Below are 14,971 nucleotides of genomic sequence, written 5' to 3'. Positions count from 1 at the left end.
TTTCTGCCATACAATATAAGATCTTATTAAGAACATTGAGAATATTTCCACTTTATTCTGTACAACATAAGTCATTTGTGAGAGTTTATAAGCCATCTATAGGCTCGTAAAACTAGCTGAGATGTATTTCAGTTGGCAGCTCTTGCGGTAAGTAATGGGAAGGGATGGCAGAGGGCACTTACGGGCACACCTCCCATCAAGAAATGAGATGCAGCACGAGACTTCTACAAGGGACCATCTTTTTCCAAAAGCAACACACAGCTATCCCTTGAAATTCACAAAAAGGGTATGAAAGCAACAGGTATCTTCTCAGAGGAATATGTGCAAGATTCTGTTCAGCTGCCATAGGTATCGATAGCACAGTCCTCCATTAATTTATCTCTTTAAAGCTTTCTGAGCTAGTATCTATCAGTAGTGGCATAGCGTTCATGGCTCAGTGGTAGAAAAAGTATTTTGCGTGCAAAAGCTTCCAGGTTACCGTACATCTCTAGGCTGAAGAATCTTGGGGAACAGACCTATGAAAGACGTCCTCCAAGACCTTGGAAACTTGGTGACATACAGACTGAACTAGATTGTCCAATGGGCTCCCTAGCTTAAGGAAGCTTGACATGTTCATTTGTAATACATCTTCTGTTATGTAATTCAGTAAGTTATAGACATTTACGTCTTGCTTTATTTCTTTTCCAGGTTTAGGATGGCTCTTTTGAGTGAGGTAGGAAAGCCAGAACTGCACAATATTCCAAATGTCAGCATGCAATGGATGTATATAGTCGTACTTTGGATCCCGAATGCCTTGGTACTTGTCCGTTTTGGCTCCCAAATACTGCAAACCCGGGAGTGTTCCACGAACACCCTTTGGAACCTGAACAACTGACAGGGCTTCCGCAGCTTCTGATTGGCTGCAGGACCTTCCTGAAGCCAATTGGAAGCCGCACCTTGGTTTCCGAACGTTTTGGAAGTTGAATGGACTTCTGGAACGGATTCCGTTCGACTTCCGAGGTACCACTGTAATGGCACTAAGATTACCGTATTTCTCACTCTATAACACGCACCTGACCATAACACGCAAATCGTTTTTAGAGGAGGAAAACAAGGGGAAAAAAATCTGAATGAAACAGTGGATGTATCATTTTTGTGCCTCATGCTGTGGCCACAGACATGTGATCTGATGGTGAGTTTGGGGTAGCCCAGTGCAAAAATCCTGAGAATCCCTGTGGATCTGTGCTTTGTAACCACGTTTTTGCACCATTGTGGCCCCAGGCAACAGTGGGTGCGTGATTTTTTTGGTGCAGGCTGTAGCCATGGACATGCTATGTGATCTGATGGTGAATTTGGGGTGACCCAATGCAAAGATCCTGAGGATCCATGCTTTGTAACCACATTTTTGCACCATTGTGGCTCCAGGCAACAGTGGGTGTGTTATTTTTTTTGGTGCACGCTGTAGCCATGGGCATGCTATGTGATCTGATGGTGAATTTGGGGTGACCCAATGCAAAGATCCTGAGGATCCATGTGGATCCATGCTTTGTAACCATGTTTTTGCACCATTGCAGCCCCAGGCAACAGTGGGTGCGTGATTTTTTGGGTGCAGGCTGTAGCCATGGACATGCTATGTGATCTGATGGTGAATTTGGGTTGACCCAATGCAAAGATCCTGAGGATCCATGCTTTGTAACCACGTTTTTGCACCATTGTGGCTCCAGGCAACAGTGGGTGCGTGATTTTTTTTGGTGCACGCTGTAGCCATGGACATGCTATGTGATCTGATGGTGAATTTGGGGTGACCCAATGCAAAGATCCTGAGGATCCATGTGGATCCATGCTTTGTAACCACGTTTTAAGTGGGGAGGGAAGGAAAAACACAGAAGGGACAAGGAGCACGAGGGGTGTGCAGAGAAACAGCTGGCTAAGAATGCAGGAGAGGGGTTTAACGGGAGGGAGGAAAGGAAGGCAAAAGTCCCCCCCCCACACACCCAAGCCAGCCCCCCCCCTCTCTCCCACCTGAGCACGGAGAGGAATTAGAAGGAAGGACGTGATCCTTTCCTTTCCCCTCTGCTTGCCTGGAGGGGAGGGGATTTGCCTGCTCTTTGTTCCGTTTGAGCAAACAGGAACCGAAACAGAACAGGGTGGGCAGTAAGACCCTGAGGCAGAATGCAGGAAAGCAACAGTTTCCTCACGCGCTTGATTGGATTTTTGCCAGATTTTTGCCCCTGCGCTCTGGCCAGTCGGCTCCAGGGACCACACATTTGCTCAATAACACGCACAGACATTTCCCCTTACTTTTTAGGAGAAAAAAATCTGCGTGTTCTAGAGAGAAAAGTACGGTATATACACCCTGGGGAGGTCATTTCGGTGCTGAACAGGTATTTGCTGTTCAATCTCTTTCAAAAAGTTCTTAACACTGAACTTACCATTTTGCTACTGTATACTTAAGTGAGCTTAACTTTCTACCAAGACTCTAAGAACTAGTTTTTGCTAATTAATAACTTATCTACAAACTTTACAGAACAAGCTGTACCTGCAACAGAAGGTTGCTGGGTAGAGTGCTCCTGTTCTGGCTCCTGCCAGTTAGCAATGTATTCTTCCTTCTATTCCTTCTCTCCTAGTTTTCTATTTTTCCCCTTGTTGGATATTCTGTGTGAGAGAATAATTTGTTCCAGAAACAGAAAAGTTTCAAGCAGCAGCAGAAGGCTGAGATTGTTTTGTCTATGTAAGGACACGCACAGGAAGAAATGATAACAATGGTTCAGTGAAACTTCTTGTAACTTGTTCAGTCTCTTGCTTGAGCCTGGTGGTGAGAGCAGTGAGTGAGTCTTGGACTCTTGTTGAACTCTAAGCATGCCTTGACCACAGCAGTGGTAAACGTCTGTATATATTTGCTACCAGTATGCTTTTATGCCCGTCAAGTAAACTTCTGCACTTGACTGAATCTTTATGACATCCATGAGCACTAATTGCCTACTTGTGTACCTTCAAACCTGAAGATGCTTCCAAGGAAGGAGTTGCGTTGAGATGTAACTGCCAAGTATGGATACACACACAGCAAAAGTGATGCTGGACCCAATCCTTCTAAATCATCCATCAGAGGTTGATGGATTGATCCAACACTTCTCACACATTCTGTGGTCACTAACTGTGCTCAGTCCTCACTGTGTGTTTTTTTGAGGGGTCCTCTCTTAGTCTCCCACCCAAATCTTATTTAATACATCCACAAATCTTAGCATTTCCCAGACTATGTTGCTATTCCCTCTTGTTTCTTGCAGATTCTTTTTTTAATGCTCCAAACAATAAAAGATCTACATATGTAGTAAACTGAAAACAGAGAAAGCTACACTTAATCTTTCTTCTGTGCGTTCTGACCACTGCATGAAAGCATGAATGTGTGCATTTTACAAAAAATGGGGGAAAGCAAATAAATAAATCCACTCTACAGTCTGAACTGCAGCAGTAGCCCAGCATCTTACTATCTTATTCCCTATGTGCAGATCTACAATAAAACCGGGATCTCATGTCTTCTCAGTGGTGTGACATGCCTGGGATCATACAGGAGGAGAAGTCCATGCTGCGACTCTTCCCCACAATAGCCTCAACCCTCAAACATTGTGCTAATGTCACAGGGGGCAGTATTGCCAAATGAGCCCTCCTGTATGGTTCTGAACTTCTCATCCAACCTGGCACTGTGAGGAGCAGCAGCGTGGAAGCAAGTTCCTGCAGTACCCAATCCTAGATAAATTTTGTTGCTTTGGGCAAGTCACTCTTCCCCTATGCGAAACACTCTGCTATGCTGGTGTGCACAGTTGTTATGAAGTGTTTGTTTGTTTGTTTGAAAAAGGGAATGACAAGGAACTTCATGTGTTTTATTGAAAATAATATCTTAAGTTATGAAATAACAATAATGCTATTTCCAACACAAAATTGTGTAATTGCTCATGAAGTGAAATGTGGTTTTACTGCCACCACAGTTACTTAATACAATGCTTGTACCATGTAACAGACATCACAGCTAGTACTATACACTTAAACACAAATTATAGGTTCCCAAACATTACTACACAATGCAAATGTAACATATTATAAAATACAAAATATTTTCAGAATACCTTCTGTTACTTGGGTTAGACAAGCCAATAATTATTTTATACTCAATAGTTCAATAGTTTCAGGGGCTCAGAACTTTAAAATGTTTGAAGAAGGTGTCTTCTACATTAATCTCATAATACAATGACAGTTCGAAAATATATAATGTAGCAAGATTCTTACACTACGAATATTACTGTTTTAAGGATTTCACAAAAATGTTTTGACTACACATGAAAAGCATGTGCTTAACAACTTATATTACAGTATTACAAAATGACTTTATATAACCAATTATCACTTTTTAAATTTCCATTACATATTATTAGACTGCTTTCTACTAAGCATTGGTCACAATCCAGTGACTGACAATGTGATAATCATCCACTTTCCAAATGCTGAGAGACCACTGTACAGGATCAAAGGCTGTATCTTACACATACAGCAGAATGTTTTCATAGAGTGAACTGTACCAATTCCGGTTTGTAGATAAATCACATTTTGAATGTTCCCTTATGTTAAACACTCCCTACCAATAGAAGGTAAGTACAACAGGGAGTAGATTGTAGCCAAACTATTTGCCTGATATGACTTTCTATTTTCATTGCCTTTGGGAATTAAAAAAACGGAGAGAGCATTCAAAAGTGGTATTGCCCATATGAAGCAGTACAGTCTAATCCAGCCCTTTACTTATACCTCATTCTGCTGCATATTCAGACCAGACTAGAATGCACCCCATCCCAACACACTGCCAAATCTGCATGCACAGCCTGTATGTTAGTGAAAGAAAGAAAAGGATATCTGGGTACTCCTTCTCCCTCTTGCCCATCATCTATTTGACAAGAAAATTGAGTTCCAAAAGCTTTAATGTGCTTGCAGATCTATAGATTGGGATTTCGATAGAAGTTAATTAAGATCGGTTGGCACTTCTCTTTCAAAATGGAGCCCCCAAATGGAAATAAATTGCTAGGCTTTTAAATATAAATTATATTTTTAAAAACATAAACTCGGAAGGATGTGAGATTCCAACTACCCTATGTTATACAAAATTTCCCATACTAGCCTGCTAATGTACTTCTCTAATCTGAAACAATTAGACCACCTGAATTTGAAATGGCATTTCAAACTCAACACACACATTATAATGCCTCCCTCAGCACCCCCACCCTCAACAAAAGACCCTAATTACCCAAAGAACATACAAGAACAGTAGACTCAGATTTGAACTGGTTATTCTTGGTATGACAATAAAGCAGGCAGAAAAATAATGCCAAAGAAAAGAGCAAAATGAAGTAAAACAACCTGTAGCTTCATCTAATTCATGTCACGTTAAAACGAATAGCAAAAGGCTACTTGTTGAGCAGCTCTGCCCTTTTCCAGGTGTAGATATGCAGTACAAGCCTTGCTTGCACTACAATATCTACAAAAGCATTATGCGAGAGCTAAGGAGGGCATGGCTGAATGGCTCTGCCTCTATCCCCACATTAAACAGGAGGAAACCTCTCATACAACTTCTATCCAGCACAATGTTAAACTGACACTAGGTTCTGCCAACTGAAAGAACATGGAGCAAAAGGCAATTACAGTTCTGATAAGGAAAGCTGATTGGTCTTTCAGCAGCTGAAGTTACATCACTGCCAGGACTAACGACAGCTTGCATGGATGCAGGGAGCTTAACTTGGGCACAGGATTGCCTACTATTGGGTTACAAGTCCAGGGAAATAGAATCTAGACTAGGTAAATGTTTCTTTAAAAATTAAAAATAAAATCTTAAAAGGAGTTCTGCACACTGAAGCAGGGACTGAAAGGGCACATAGCAAGATCTCTCATTTATCAGTTACCTTACATATCATATAAGCTTTGGACAATTTCTGTTCTCCTTATTTTGTGCTCATAAAAAACGGTGTTAAAGAAATAGAGGCATTAATCTTCTTCAGATACTGACTGGTTGCTGTTTCTCTGATAGAAGCTCCTAGAGTGTGAGCGAGAACTGGAATTAGTATGTTTCCGAGGGGATTTCGACAGGGATCTGGTAGCTGAGCCGGAACGTTTTGGATGTGATCGTGACTTCGTTCTCGAACCGGAACGTCTTCGATGGGAACTGGATGGTGACTTTTCAACGTATTTGGAACTTCTGTGGGGTGACTTGGATCGTGACCTTCCCCTAGAACTAGAATTTCTCTGCGGGGTGATGGATCGTCTGGGCGAGCTGGAATGCCTTGGAAGAGATTTTGAGCGAGACTTAGATTGGCTGTAAGAATGTCGTCTACGCCTTGACCTGAAAATCATCCAAAGCTCCATTAGAAGCGATATTTGATCTTCTCCTGCTTTTTAAGGAGCATTGTAACCCAAACAGTTTGCTTAATTTGTTTGAGGTACTGTTTGTTTGTTTTTGTAACGGTACTATATGCCAAAAGTACCCCAAAACTTCAAAAGGAAAATTTAAAGAGTAGTTTTGAGGATTCCCATGGTTTATGCTTCTATTCTATTCTCTTCTATTCCATTCTATTCTATTCTATTCTATTCTATTCTTTCAGACTGGAATAACAAGCTATTAAAAATTATCTATGCATTGTTACTATCTCAGACAAAATCTACTTTGTCTCAAAACTTTATTTTTTCAAACCTGGTGCAACAAGAATCAGCTCACTAGGAGTCAGTCAGCAAGATGATTTTAATACTTACATTTTAATCCAACATTTCAAATGCAGTGCCAGAATTTTGAAGCTATACTACCTCACTGCCTGCCTGCCTGAGAATAGCCAGCCACACAGCACAATTCTAGGCATTTCTACTCAGATGTAAGCCCCACTGCATTCAATGGGATTTATTACCAGATAAACAAGTACAGTATTACCTGTACAGTATTAGTGTTCAAATTATTTACAAAGGAGCCAGGATGACTGAACCTTTGCAGGACCAGCTCAAGTTTACCTTATCCTCACTGGTTACCATCACTGTTGTTCACAAACATTCTCCTGGAACATAATACACACAGTCATTAGTATGCAATTGAATTTTTGTCTCATGATCCTCAGACTTACTCTTTAAAACTATCAGAATGTCTCCTGCTCCAGCCCCATGAAGAACTTCTGCTACGTGTCCTCCTTCGGCTACGGCTTCTTGACCTTCTGTAGTCCATTGGAGAACATTGGCGGCGCTCTTTCGATTTCATCTGACCTGGTGCTAGAATTTAAAGCAGAACTGGAAGATCGCAAGAAAACTGCAGCTTCTTACATACTGAGCACGCACGCAATTTTAAAAACTAGAGTTTATAAGCTTGTGCCTGTTTTATTTTCCAATCTTAAGAGATATGAAAGGCAACTATCTTAAAGAAATGCTTTGCAGAATAAGTAAGTGACAAGGTGGTGTTCACTTACTTTTGCGATCACCTTGTGCAAACTGTATTTCAATTTGCCGGCCACATACCCACTTTCTATTGAGGTTATAAAGAGCATCTTCTGCATCACGAACATCTTCAAACATGACTGTCTGTTAAGGACGCTTTAAACATGCACAAAGCAAAAAATTGTATCATGTAACATAGACCAAATTACTCCAGATACTTTAAAAAGCAAGAGTTATTTTGATATGCCACTTAAGCTGAGAGCTGCTTCATACTTTATATTGCCACTCAAATACAGCAGAACTCCAGCAGTGTGTCTGGTTGTATATACATATATGTATGTATGGAAGGAGGACACACAACCGCAAGCACGCTGGGAAACTAGGATTGGCCACAACTCCCCGGCCAGGGTACAATGCATATTTCAAAACAGTGTTGACTCCAGAGAATGGCAAGCTCAGGCATCTGTCAGGGCCCACTGCCCTAGTCATGTTGTCATCCCCGCTTTGTTTTGCAAGCTCCATCTTTCCCAAGGGAACCCAGTAAGTGTCAAGGCCCACAAAATTCTGCAAGATGTGCATCTTTCTTTCACACTTTGTATGTGTGTCACAGCAAGTACCAGTCAGTATACCTGGATTGCCACAAAAAGTATGAGGCAGCTCAATGACATGCAGAAACAAGGTAATAATAAATGCCTTTAAAATATAGGTGCCCTTATTCAGAAACTCATGTGTACACTGAAATGCACATGAAATTCCCACACACAGTGGTTTCCCCTCCATTTGAATGTCATGTCTGTGGGCACACAGAGTTGTTTCTTTACAGATCTGAATGGCAAAGGAATGGCAGGAAGGGACTCGCTGTGTATTTTGGAGTCCCTACATCTGTAATGCATAACTGAACTAAAGCAAGAATATTTAAGGTGTGCACCTTATTTGAAGGCCCTTAAACATGACACATTAATAGGAAATATTACCTAGATGTGGAAAATAGTATTATCTAGATGTATACTCCTAACCATATCTACTAAGGAGGAAGTCCTACTGAAGTCAGTGTGGATTACTCTCAGGTAAGCAGCCTCAGTTCATTACTTCTGTTCTGATTTACTGCAGACATTGTTCATATCTATAAACAGCTGACTTGTTTTTCCTCCTCCTTTACTCCCAATATTTAAAACAAATAGCTGTAAATGCCACAAAAACATGTCACCAGATCATCTAAATTACTGGTATATTTCAGTATTCCAATGAAATCTGTTCTGTTAGGAAAATGACTCATGGAAAAGCGAACAAATATTTGCATACAGTTCTCTCGTACCAATTTAAGGAAGCAATAATTTAAACTAAAACAGTTATAAACAAACAAATTCTTGACTGCAACGTAAGAGCTTGAGCGATAAGATACAAAAGGAAACTTTGGCAGTTACCTCCACGTCACTTGATCTTGACCTTTACTCTTTAGGGCTTGCTAGATGGACTTGACAAGGGCCGGAGAACCAACCAAATCAGACTTGGCTTTGACTTTGGAACTTGAGCAAATGTCGGAAAGCCGAAGCCTTAACTTGGTGTTGTGGCTTTGTCTTTTCCTTGAAAAAGGACTTCCCCTCTTCCAGTTTTCTTTTTATCTTTTTCCACCCTCCCTCTTTATTCCTTGAAGCTTGAACTTTAAGGTGTCTTTTGGCTTGCCTGCTTGGACTCTATCTAACCAGGTTCATTCAAACTTTGGGGTGCTTGCCAGCCACTGTGGACTGCTTTACATTTTCTGAGACAAAGAAATAAATACATTAAGTTAGGACGCAATAACAACAATGCACCTCAATAAAAAATACAGTGACATAAAGGATATTGTATATAAGCAAATCCTCTTGGGCGTCTTGTGTAGAAGTCAAGCGGAATGTATACGTCTACTACAGGGCCATACCGACCAAATTCACGACGCAAATCCTCAGGCCTGAAGTGTTTTAGAAATAAGGCAAAAAGAATGAGTGTTTCTTTATCATTGTACCTGCTTTAGCAATACCTAGCCGCAGCAGACTCATCTTGTGCATTAAGACTATTAAAGACACACTTTCAATAATTCTATCAGTATTGGGAATCATAGCCATAAATTTTGAACATATATAATTATTGAAACTAAAACGAGCTAGGAACTTATTAGTATGTTTAGGGTTCACTTAAATGTATTTTTCCTGGTATTGGATCATTCGCATTGTGATTACTCTAATAGCGATTTGCAGAAGTGGGGCAGACACAAAAATGAATGCCAACAATACTGCAACTGAAAATTCTCCAAAGGCACAATTCTCTTTCTGGAACCCCTGCTTTTTTTGTCAGACTACAATATCGCTCAGGAGATCAAACACCAGCTGAAGCACACTGTACTGAAGCACACTGTACTGTACTGAGATAAACAGGTCAACAACTTGATTGAATATAGTGCCACTATTTTTTCAGCATGGGACTGGGGCACCAGAAAATGAGTTTTCAGTTTAAAACAAATATACTAATGATTCAGACATGGGGGGGAAATCATGAAAGAGCACACAGAATGGAGAAGATGAATTCAGATATATTTTCCCTCACATAAGACAAACATCCTCACATAGGCAGAAGTATCAGGAGAAACAAAAGAAATAACTTTACACAATGAATAATATTATGCTGAATTCAATGCCACTAGATGTGGTGAGGATTACACAAACCCACAGAGAAAAGCATGCGCAAATTTGCTCCTTTCTGTGAAATGAATAACTGGGAAGTAGGGGTGTCACTCCATACATATCAAAAGACTCCACACAAGTCAGTAATTATTGGGCACTTGTTAGAATGGATAACATCAGGTTATACAATATAATACCTAGCTTTTTAATTATATGCCTTATTCATTGGCTGGTCTTTCAATCATAGGGGGAAAGGATAATTATTTGCAATTATTTGCATATTGGGTTCTCATGTGGGAAAGAGTCTTCCACGCCCTACAAAGGAACAAAAGAAACCCTACTATGCTTGGAGCACAGGGTAAAGATTTTTTGCTAGCAGACGGATATCAATTTTGCATATAAGGGAAACAATAGTACTGCTTTTTTGGTTTTTAGATAATGCATTGCTGTGTGATGCTGGTCTGATATTAGAGGAGGCATTCCTAATGTGAGAAAAAAGGAGGAATACCTTTTTAATATGCTGCTTGCCATTTCTATTTATAAGTACATATATTAAAGAGAATGCCATATTTTAATATTGCTGCCCAGTTAATTGGGGCACTTTTATTCAATTAAAGAGTTATGAAAGTGATTCATCTAACTAATTAATGGTTTAAACGCTGCAGTACTAGCTGTATTCTGCTATCTGAATAAACTTTCACTACAAAGTGCTCCCCACTGAAGAGAGGAATCTCATAGCTGAATATGGGAAGACTTTTTAGCAATTTTTTTAAAAAACCCACAAAAGTACTGAAGCCTGTCCAAGACAAAACAAAAAATGTATAAGGCAAGCAAATGCAATGGAGGAGAGGGCTCCATAACTTTAATAGCTAGCTGCAACTATCAAAATTCAATGCCCTGCTTCATTCACATCTTGTCACCTTATGTGGCGTTCCATTTAATTTCATTACTGGGGTTGCAAAGTGACAGGGAAGAATTGACTGAAAACATGCTTTTAAGTACTCAGATAAAAATAGCTAGACAGGATACATGCATACAGTTCAGTTGGTTAGAGCATGGTGCTGTTAATGCCAAGATTGCTGGTTTGATCCCTGTATGGCAGTGGTTCCCAATTAGAGGTCTGGAGAACGCACCCAGGGGGTCCGCAGCCCCATCCCTTGCCTCCCCCTCAACTAATTTTTTTGTTATTTTTGCATTGTAATAACACAAATTTTATGATCTGTTTGTTTTTTAGTATACCTAAAATCCTTTGCTTATTTGGGGCCACCTCACATTTTGTTCAAAAAATTGTTTTGCAGAGGTAACTACCATAGAGTTATCAAAAATTTCAAAAGTAGGGGGCGTCTGTGGCTTGGCTTTTGAAAAATAGGGTGTCCTGAGTAATTAGCTAATTGGGAACCACTGCTGTATGGAACAGCTGCATATTCCTACATTGCAGGGGGTTGGACTAGACACTAGAGGATTCTCAGGCTCCCTTACAACTATCTTTCTATGATCATTTTATTTGTATGCCACCTTTCCATAGTTAAAAATCCATTCTTAAGGCGGCTTCCAACATGAATAAATTTACATAATTACTAATATAACAAAAGATGACAAAGACCTGGATAAATGGGTAACCCTTATGATGCAAAAGGTCTGGGCTAAATGTCTAGTTGAATAGTGGTAGCAAAGGTCTCATACTACTGTGGTCCCTGACAGATAGAATAGACAGTACAGTCTTACCTCGGGTTACAGACACTTCAGGTTGGGTTTTTTTGGTTACGGACCCGCCGAAACCTGGAAGTACAGTGGTGCCTCGCAAGACGAAATTAATTCGTTCTGCGAGTTTTTTCGTCTTGCGAAGCACCTCTTCAAGCAATGCACCCTGGGTATTAACGGTTTTAAGAAAAAGGAAACAAACATGCAAGACGTTTTCGTCTTGCGAAGCAAGCCCATAGAGAAATTCGTCTTGCGAAGCAACTCAAAAAACGAAAAACTCTTTTGTGAGTTTTTCGTCTTGCGAGGCATTCATCTTGCGAGGTACCACTGTACTGGAGCAGGTTACTTCTGGGTTTCGGGGGTCACGCTTTGTACGTAAGCGCCGAATTGCAACCCACGCATGTGAAGACGCGCCACTGCGGGTTGCAAACGTGCATCCCGCACAGATCACGTTCACAACCCAAGCGTCCACTGTACTGGCCTAGATGGAACATAGTCTGTGGCAAACTTTCAAGCCACGTAACTATAACCCACAGGGTGCCTGTAGGACCACATCGCTTGTTGGCACCTTTCTGACAATGGAGTGCCCTTCTGGGGGTGAAATCAAAGTGCTGCATTAGCAGCCCCAAAGTGACCTCCCTGGGGCACAACCCTGGGCAGTGTGTATGGAGGTCCATGTCATCCCTTAGCAAATGCCTAGGAACCAATTCCTCCTCCTCCACGCCCACAGATTAGCCAGAAAGGGACACCCTGTACCCAAGCGGTGGGGGGGGGGGCGGCGGGAGGGAGAGATACTGCTATAAATATCATTGCACTGGTTTTCCCAGGGCAGGTTGCCCTCTGGGAACGAGATCAATTTTCATTTTCTTCCATAACAAGGAGGGTGACTAACGTTTCAAAAAACAACCCGGGGCCTGCTTCCGTTTATAACCCGCCTTTCCGGCAAGTGGGACCGACGGCGGATAACAATGGAAACAATTTTAATTTTAAAAAAGAAAAAAAATCGATAGGAAAATATAGCAGGGGGCGTTTTACTTGGCCCATAGAGCCACGCTGTGCACATCTCCGCCGCACACCTTTCTGAGACGCAGCCCCCCCCCGAAGAAGAAAGCGCCCCTTCTATCTTCCAGGGACCCACACCCAGCCCCTGATCTGCCTGTTTCTCCGCCATTTTACACACAAAAAACCGCATTTATTCCCAAAAAGGGGAAGCGGAAAGGCCTTGTGTCCCCCCCCCCCAAGAGGCCCAGCATCCTCGCAGGAGGCCTCCGCCCCGGGCAGGTCCCCGTCGCCCGCCCCTCGGTGCGCGCAGGCCGCCTCCCTCGCCGCCGCCGCCGCTTACCTGGTGGCGTCGGCCACGTTCCTGACGAAGAGCGAGGTGTTGGGAGGCCGCGTGTACCGGGACATGGCGCCGGGGGGCCCGGGGACTCTCCTCCCCACCGAGACGGGGACGGGGGCTGGGCAGGGCGAGGCGCTCTTCGCGCTCAGCCGCCGGAGAGCCTGAGATGGAGGCGGCGGAAGGGGAAGGGGCCGGAGGTAGGAGCTGCAACGGCGGCAGCCGGCGGAGACCAGAAGGGGCGGGAACAATGGAGGAGGGGAGGAAGAAGAAGAAGAAGCAGCGAGCGCTCTCCCCGCGGGCTGCTCGACGAGGGACCACGGCGGAGGCCGCTCGCTGAGCTCGCCGAGGGAAGGGCGCCGCCGCCGCCACGGGAAAGTTTGCCGCCTTCAACAGGCCCCAAGTTCACTCCCTGCTTTCAAGGGGTGTCAGGTAGCGGGATCATGGACCGCTCCTCCTTTCTCGCTTTCTTTTTTTTTTTTTTCCTTTTGGAAAAAGGCGAGGGCTGCTGAGGCGCTCCAGTTCCGCTGCCTGGAAATGTAGAACTGCACACAATCGACGCGCTTACGCTTCCAGGAAAGGCAGCTGAGCTGAGAGAAGTGACAGGTCTCACATTTCAATAACCCACGGAAGGAGCTAGTGCAATAATTCTAGCGTTTGGAGAAATGGGCTCAGGAGCTGAAGAGTCTCTGCCTAAGCTTTATTTATGTCCACACTCAAGCTTGGGCTTTGTAGGGGAATCGAGATGCGGCTCAGCGCCGTGCCAAGATGGGAGCACCTTAGTAATGCATGGGAGATAAGTTACGGCTTTGCTTCTGGTTTTGAACCATGTATCGGAGCAGAGGCATGGGGAACTGTCAATAACACAAGTGTTAAGAAAGACATATGCTTCTGAATTGCTGGGAACTGCAGGAGGGGAGGGTGCTGTGGCGCTTAGGTCCAGCTTGCAAGGCTTCCCACAGGCAGGACTATTCTTACGTTCTTAAATGCCACTGCATTGTAATATTAATGCCAAGCCATCTCTAATACCTTTGCATCATTTGGGGCTATCTGAGATATAGAACATTATATTCGCCATAATAGCTTCCATTAATTCATATCTCATAAATAGGATGGAGCGCGTTAGCCAATGATGAAGTGACAACAGTAGAAGTTGTAGAAATAGCCTGCTTGCCCTTAAAAGACACCCCTCATAAGCCCAAGGTGGCCGCTTCACTCTGCTTCCTAGTCTTACTTATTTATTGCGCACCCCTTCACCCTAAGGTACCAGGGCCATGGTAGAGATGGCCCTGATTGTGGAAGGACCAGATTTAAAGCACATACAAACATCATGCCAACTGTGCATTGTTGGCCTCAACTGCTTTAGCCTGTTTATTATTATTATTGCCAGCAGGAAAACCACAAGGCTTAATGGAAATTTATTTATCCATTGCATTTATTTACCACATTCTGCCAAGGCACTCAAGGTGATTTCCAATCTTAACCTTCAAAAAAGGGTATAAAATATAGAACAATAACATCAGACCAACTAGTGGTCCCTTCAGGAGCTGATAGCATCAGCTGTCTAGTCTGGGTTTCTGCCTTCCCTCAGGGCATACAAGTCTTTAGGTAGCTCTTGGAAAGGAGTGCCTGGCGTGCTCTGGTCCATGGGGTCACGAAGAGTCGGACACGACTAAACAACAAGGAAAGGAGTGGCAGACAGGAGTGCCTGGCGTTCTCTGGTCCATGGGAACACGAAGTGTTGGACATGACTAAACGCCTAAATAACAAGGAAAGGGGTGGCAGACAGGAGTGCCTGGCATGCTCTGGTCCATGGGGTCACGAAGAGTTGGACACGACTAAACAACCACAA

General features: G+C 42.8%; 1 protein-coding gene and 2 long non-coding RNA genes across 4 annotated transcripts in view; 2 read left to right on the top strand and 1 right to left on the bottom strand.

Annotated features, from left to right (window-relative positions):
- Window positions 1-14,971, top strand: part of LOC309529142 — a 598,034-nt gene that overhangs the window by 559,768 nt on the left and 23,295 nt on the right. The gene's annotated exons all lie outside the window — the stretch shown is intronic.
- LOC309529305 lies at window positions 656-3,822 on the top strand. Its single transcript, XR_014218156.1, has 2 exons — window positions 656-712; window positions 3,486-3,822. It is a non-coding gene; the product is annotated as an uncharacterized lncRNA (long non-coding RNA).
- SRSF12 (serine and arginine rich splicing factor 12) lies at window positions 3,844-14,359 on the bottom strand. 2 transcript variants are annotated; one of them, XM_082217155.1, is made up of 5 exons: window positions 13,126-14,359; window positions 9,269-9,373; window positions 7,458-7,561; window positions 7,122-7,263; window positions 3,844-6,355 (listed from the first exon to the last, which is right to left on the bottom strand). In XM_082217155.1, exons 1-5 carry the CDS (start codon window positions 13,188-13,190, stop codon window positions 6,001-6,003), a joined length of 771 nt encoding a protein of 256 aa, XP_082073281.1. In that variant the 5' UTR covers window positions 13,191-14,359; the 3' UTR covers window positions 3,844-6,000. The 2 variants fall into 2 exon arrangements, with proteins under 2 accessions (XP_082073281.1, XP_082073282.1); XM_082217156.1 differs by having other exon boundaries at window positions 3,844-6,295; window positions 13,126-13,674.

Source organism: Podarcis vaucheri (genome assembly GCF_965113315.1).
Source record: "Podarcis vaucheri genome assembly, chromosome: 3".
NCBI classification, from domain to species: Eukaryota; Metazoa; Chordata; class Lepidosauria; order Squamata; family Lacertidae; genus Podarcis; species Podarcis vaucheri.
Note: the sequence above shows the minus strand (reverse complement) of the source record. Positions and strands in the feature narration are given on the sequence as shown.

Coding starts and splice junctions, on each gene's coding strand:
- SRSF12 (XM_082217155.1), bottom strand. CDS start 13,190: ATGTCCCGGTACACGCGGCCTCCCAACACCTCGCTCTTCGTCAGGAAC. Junction 9,374..13,125: donor AACGTGGCCGACGCCACCAG/GTAAGCGGCGGC, acceptor AAAACACTTCAG/GCCTGAGGATTTGCGTCGTG. Junction 7,264..7,457: donor TGCACAAGGTGATCGCAAAA/GTAAGTGAACAC, acceptor TTTAAATTCTAG/CACCAGGTCAGATGAAATCG.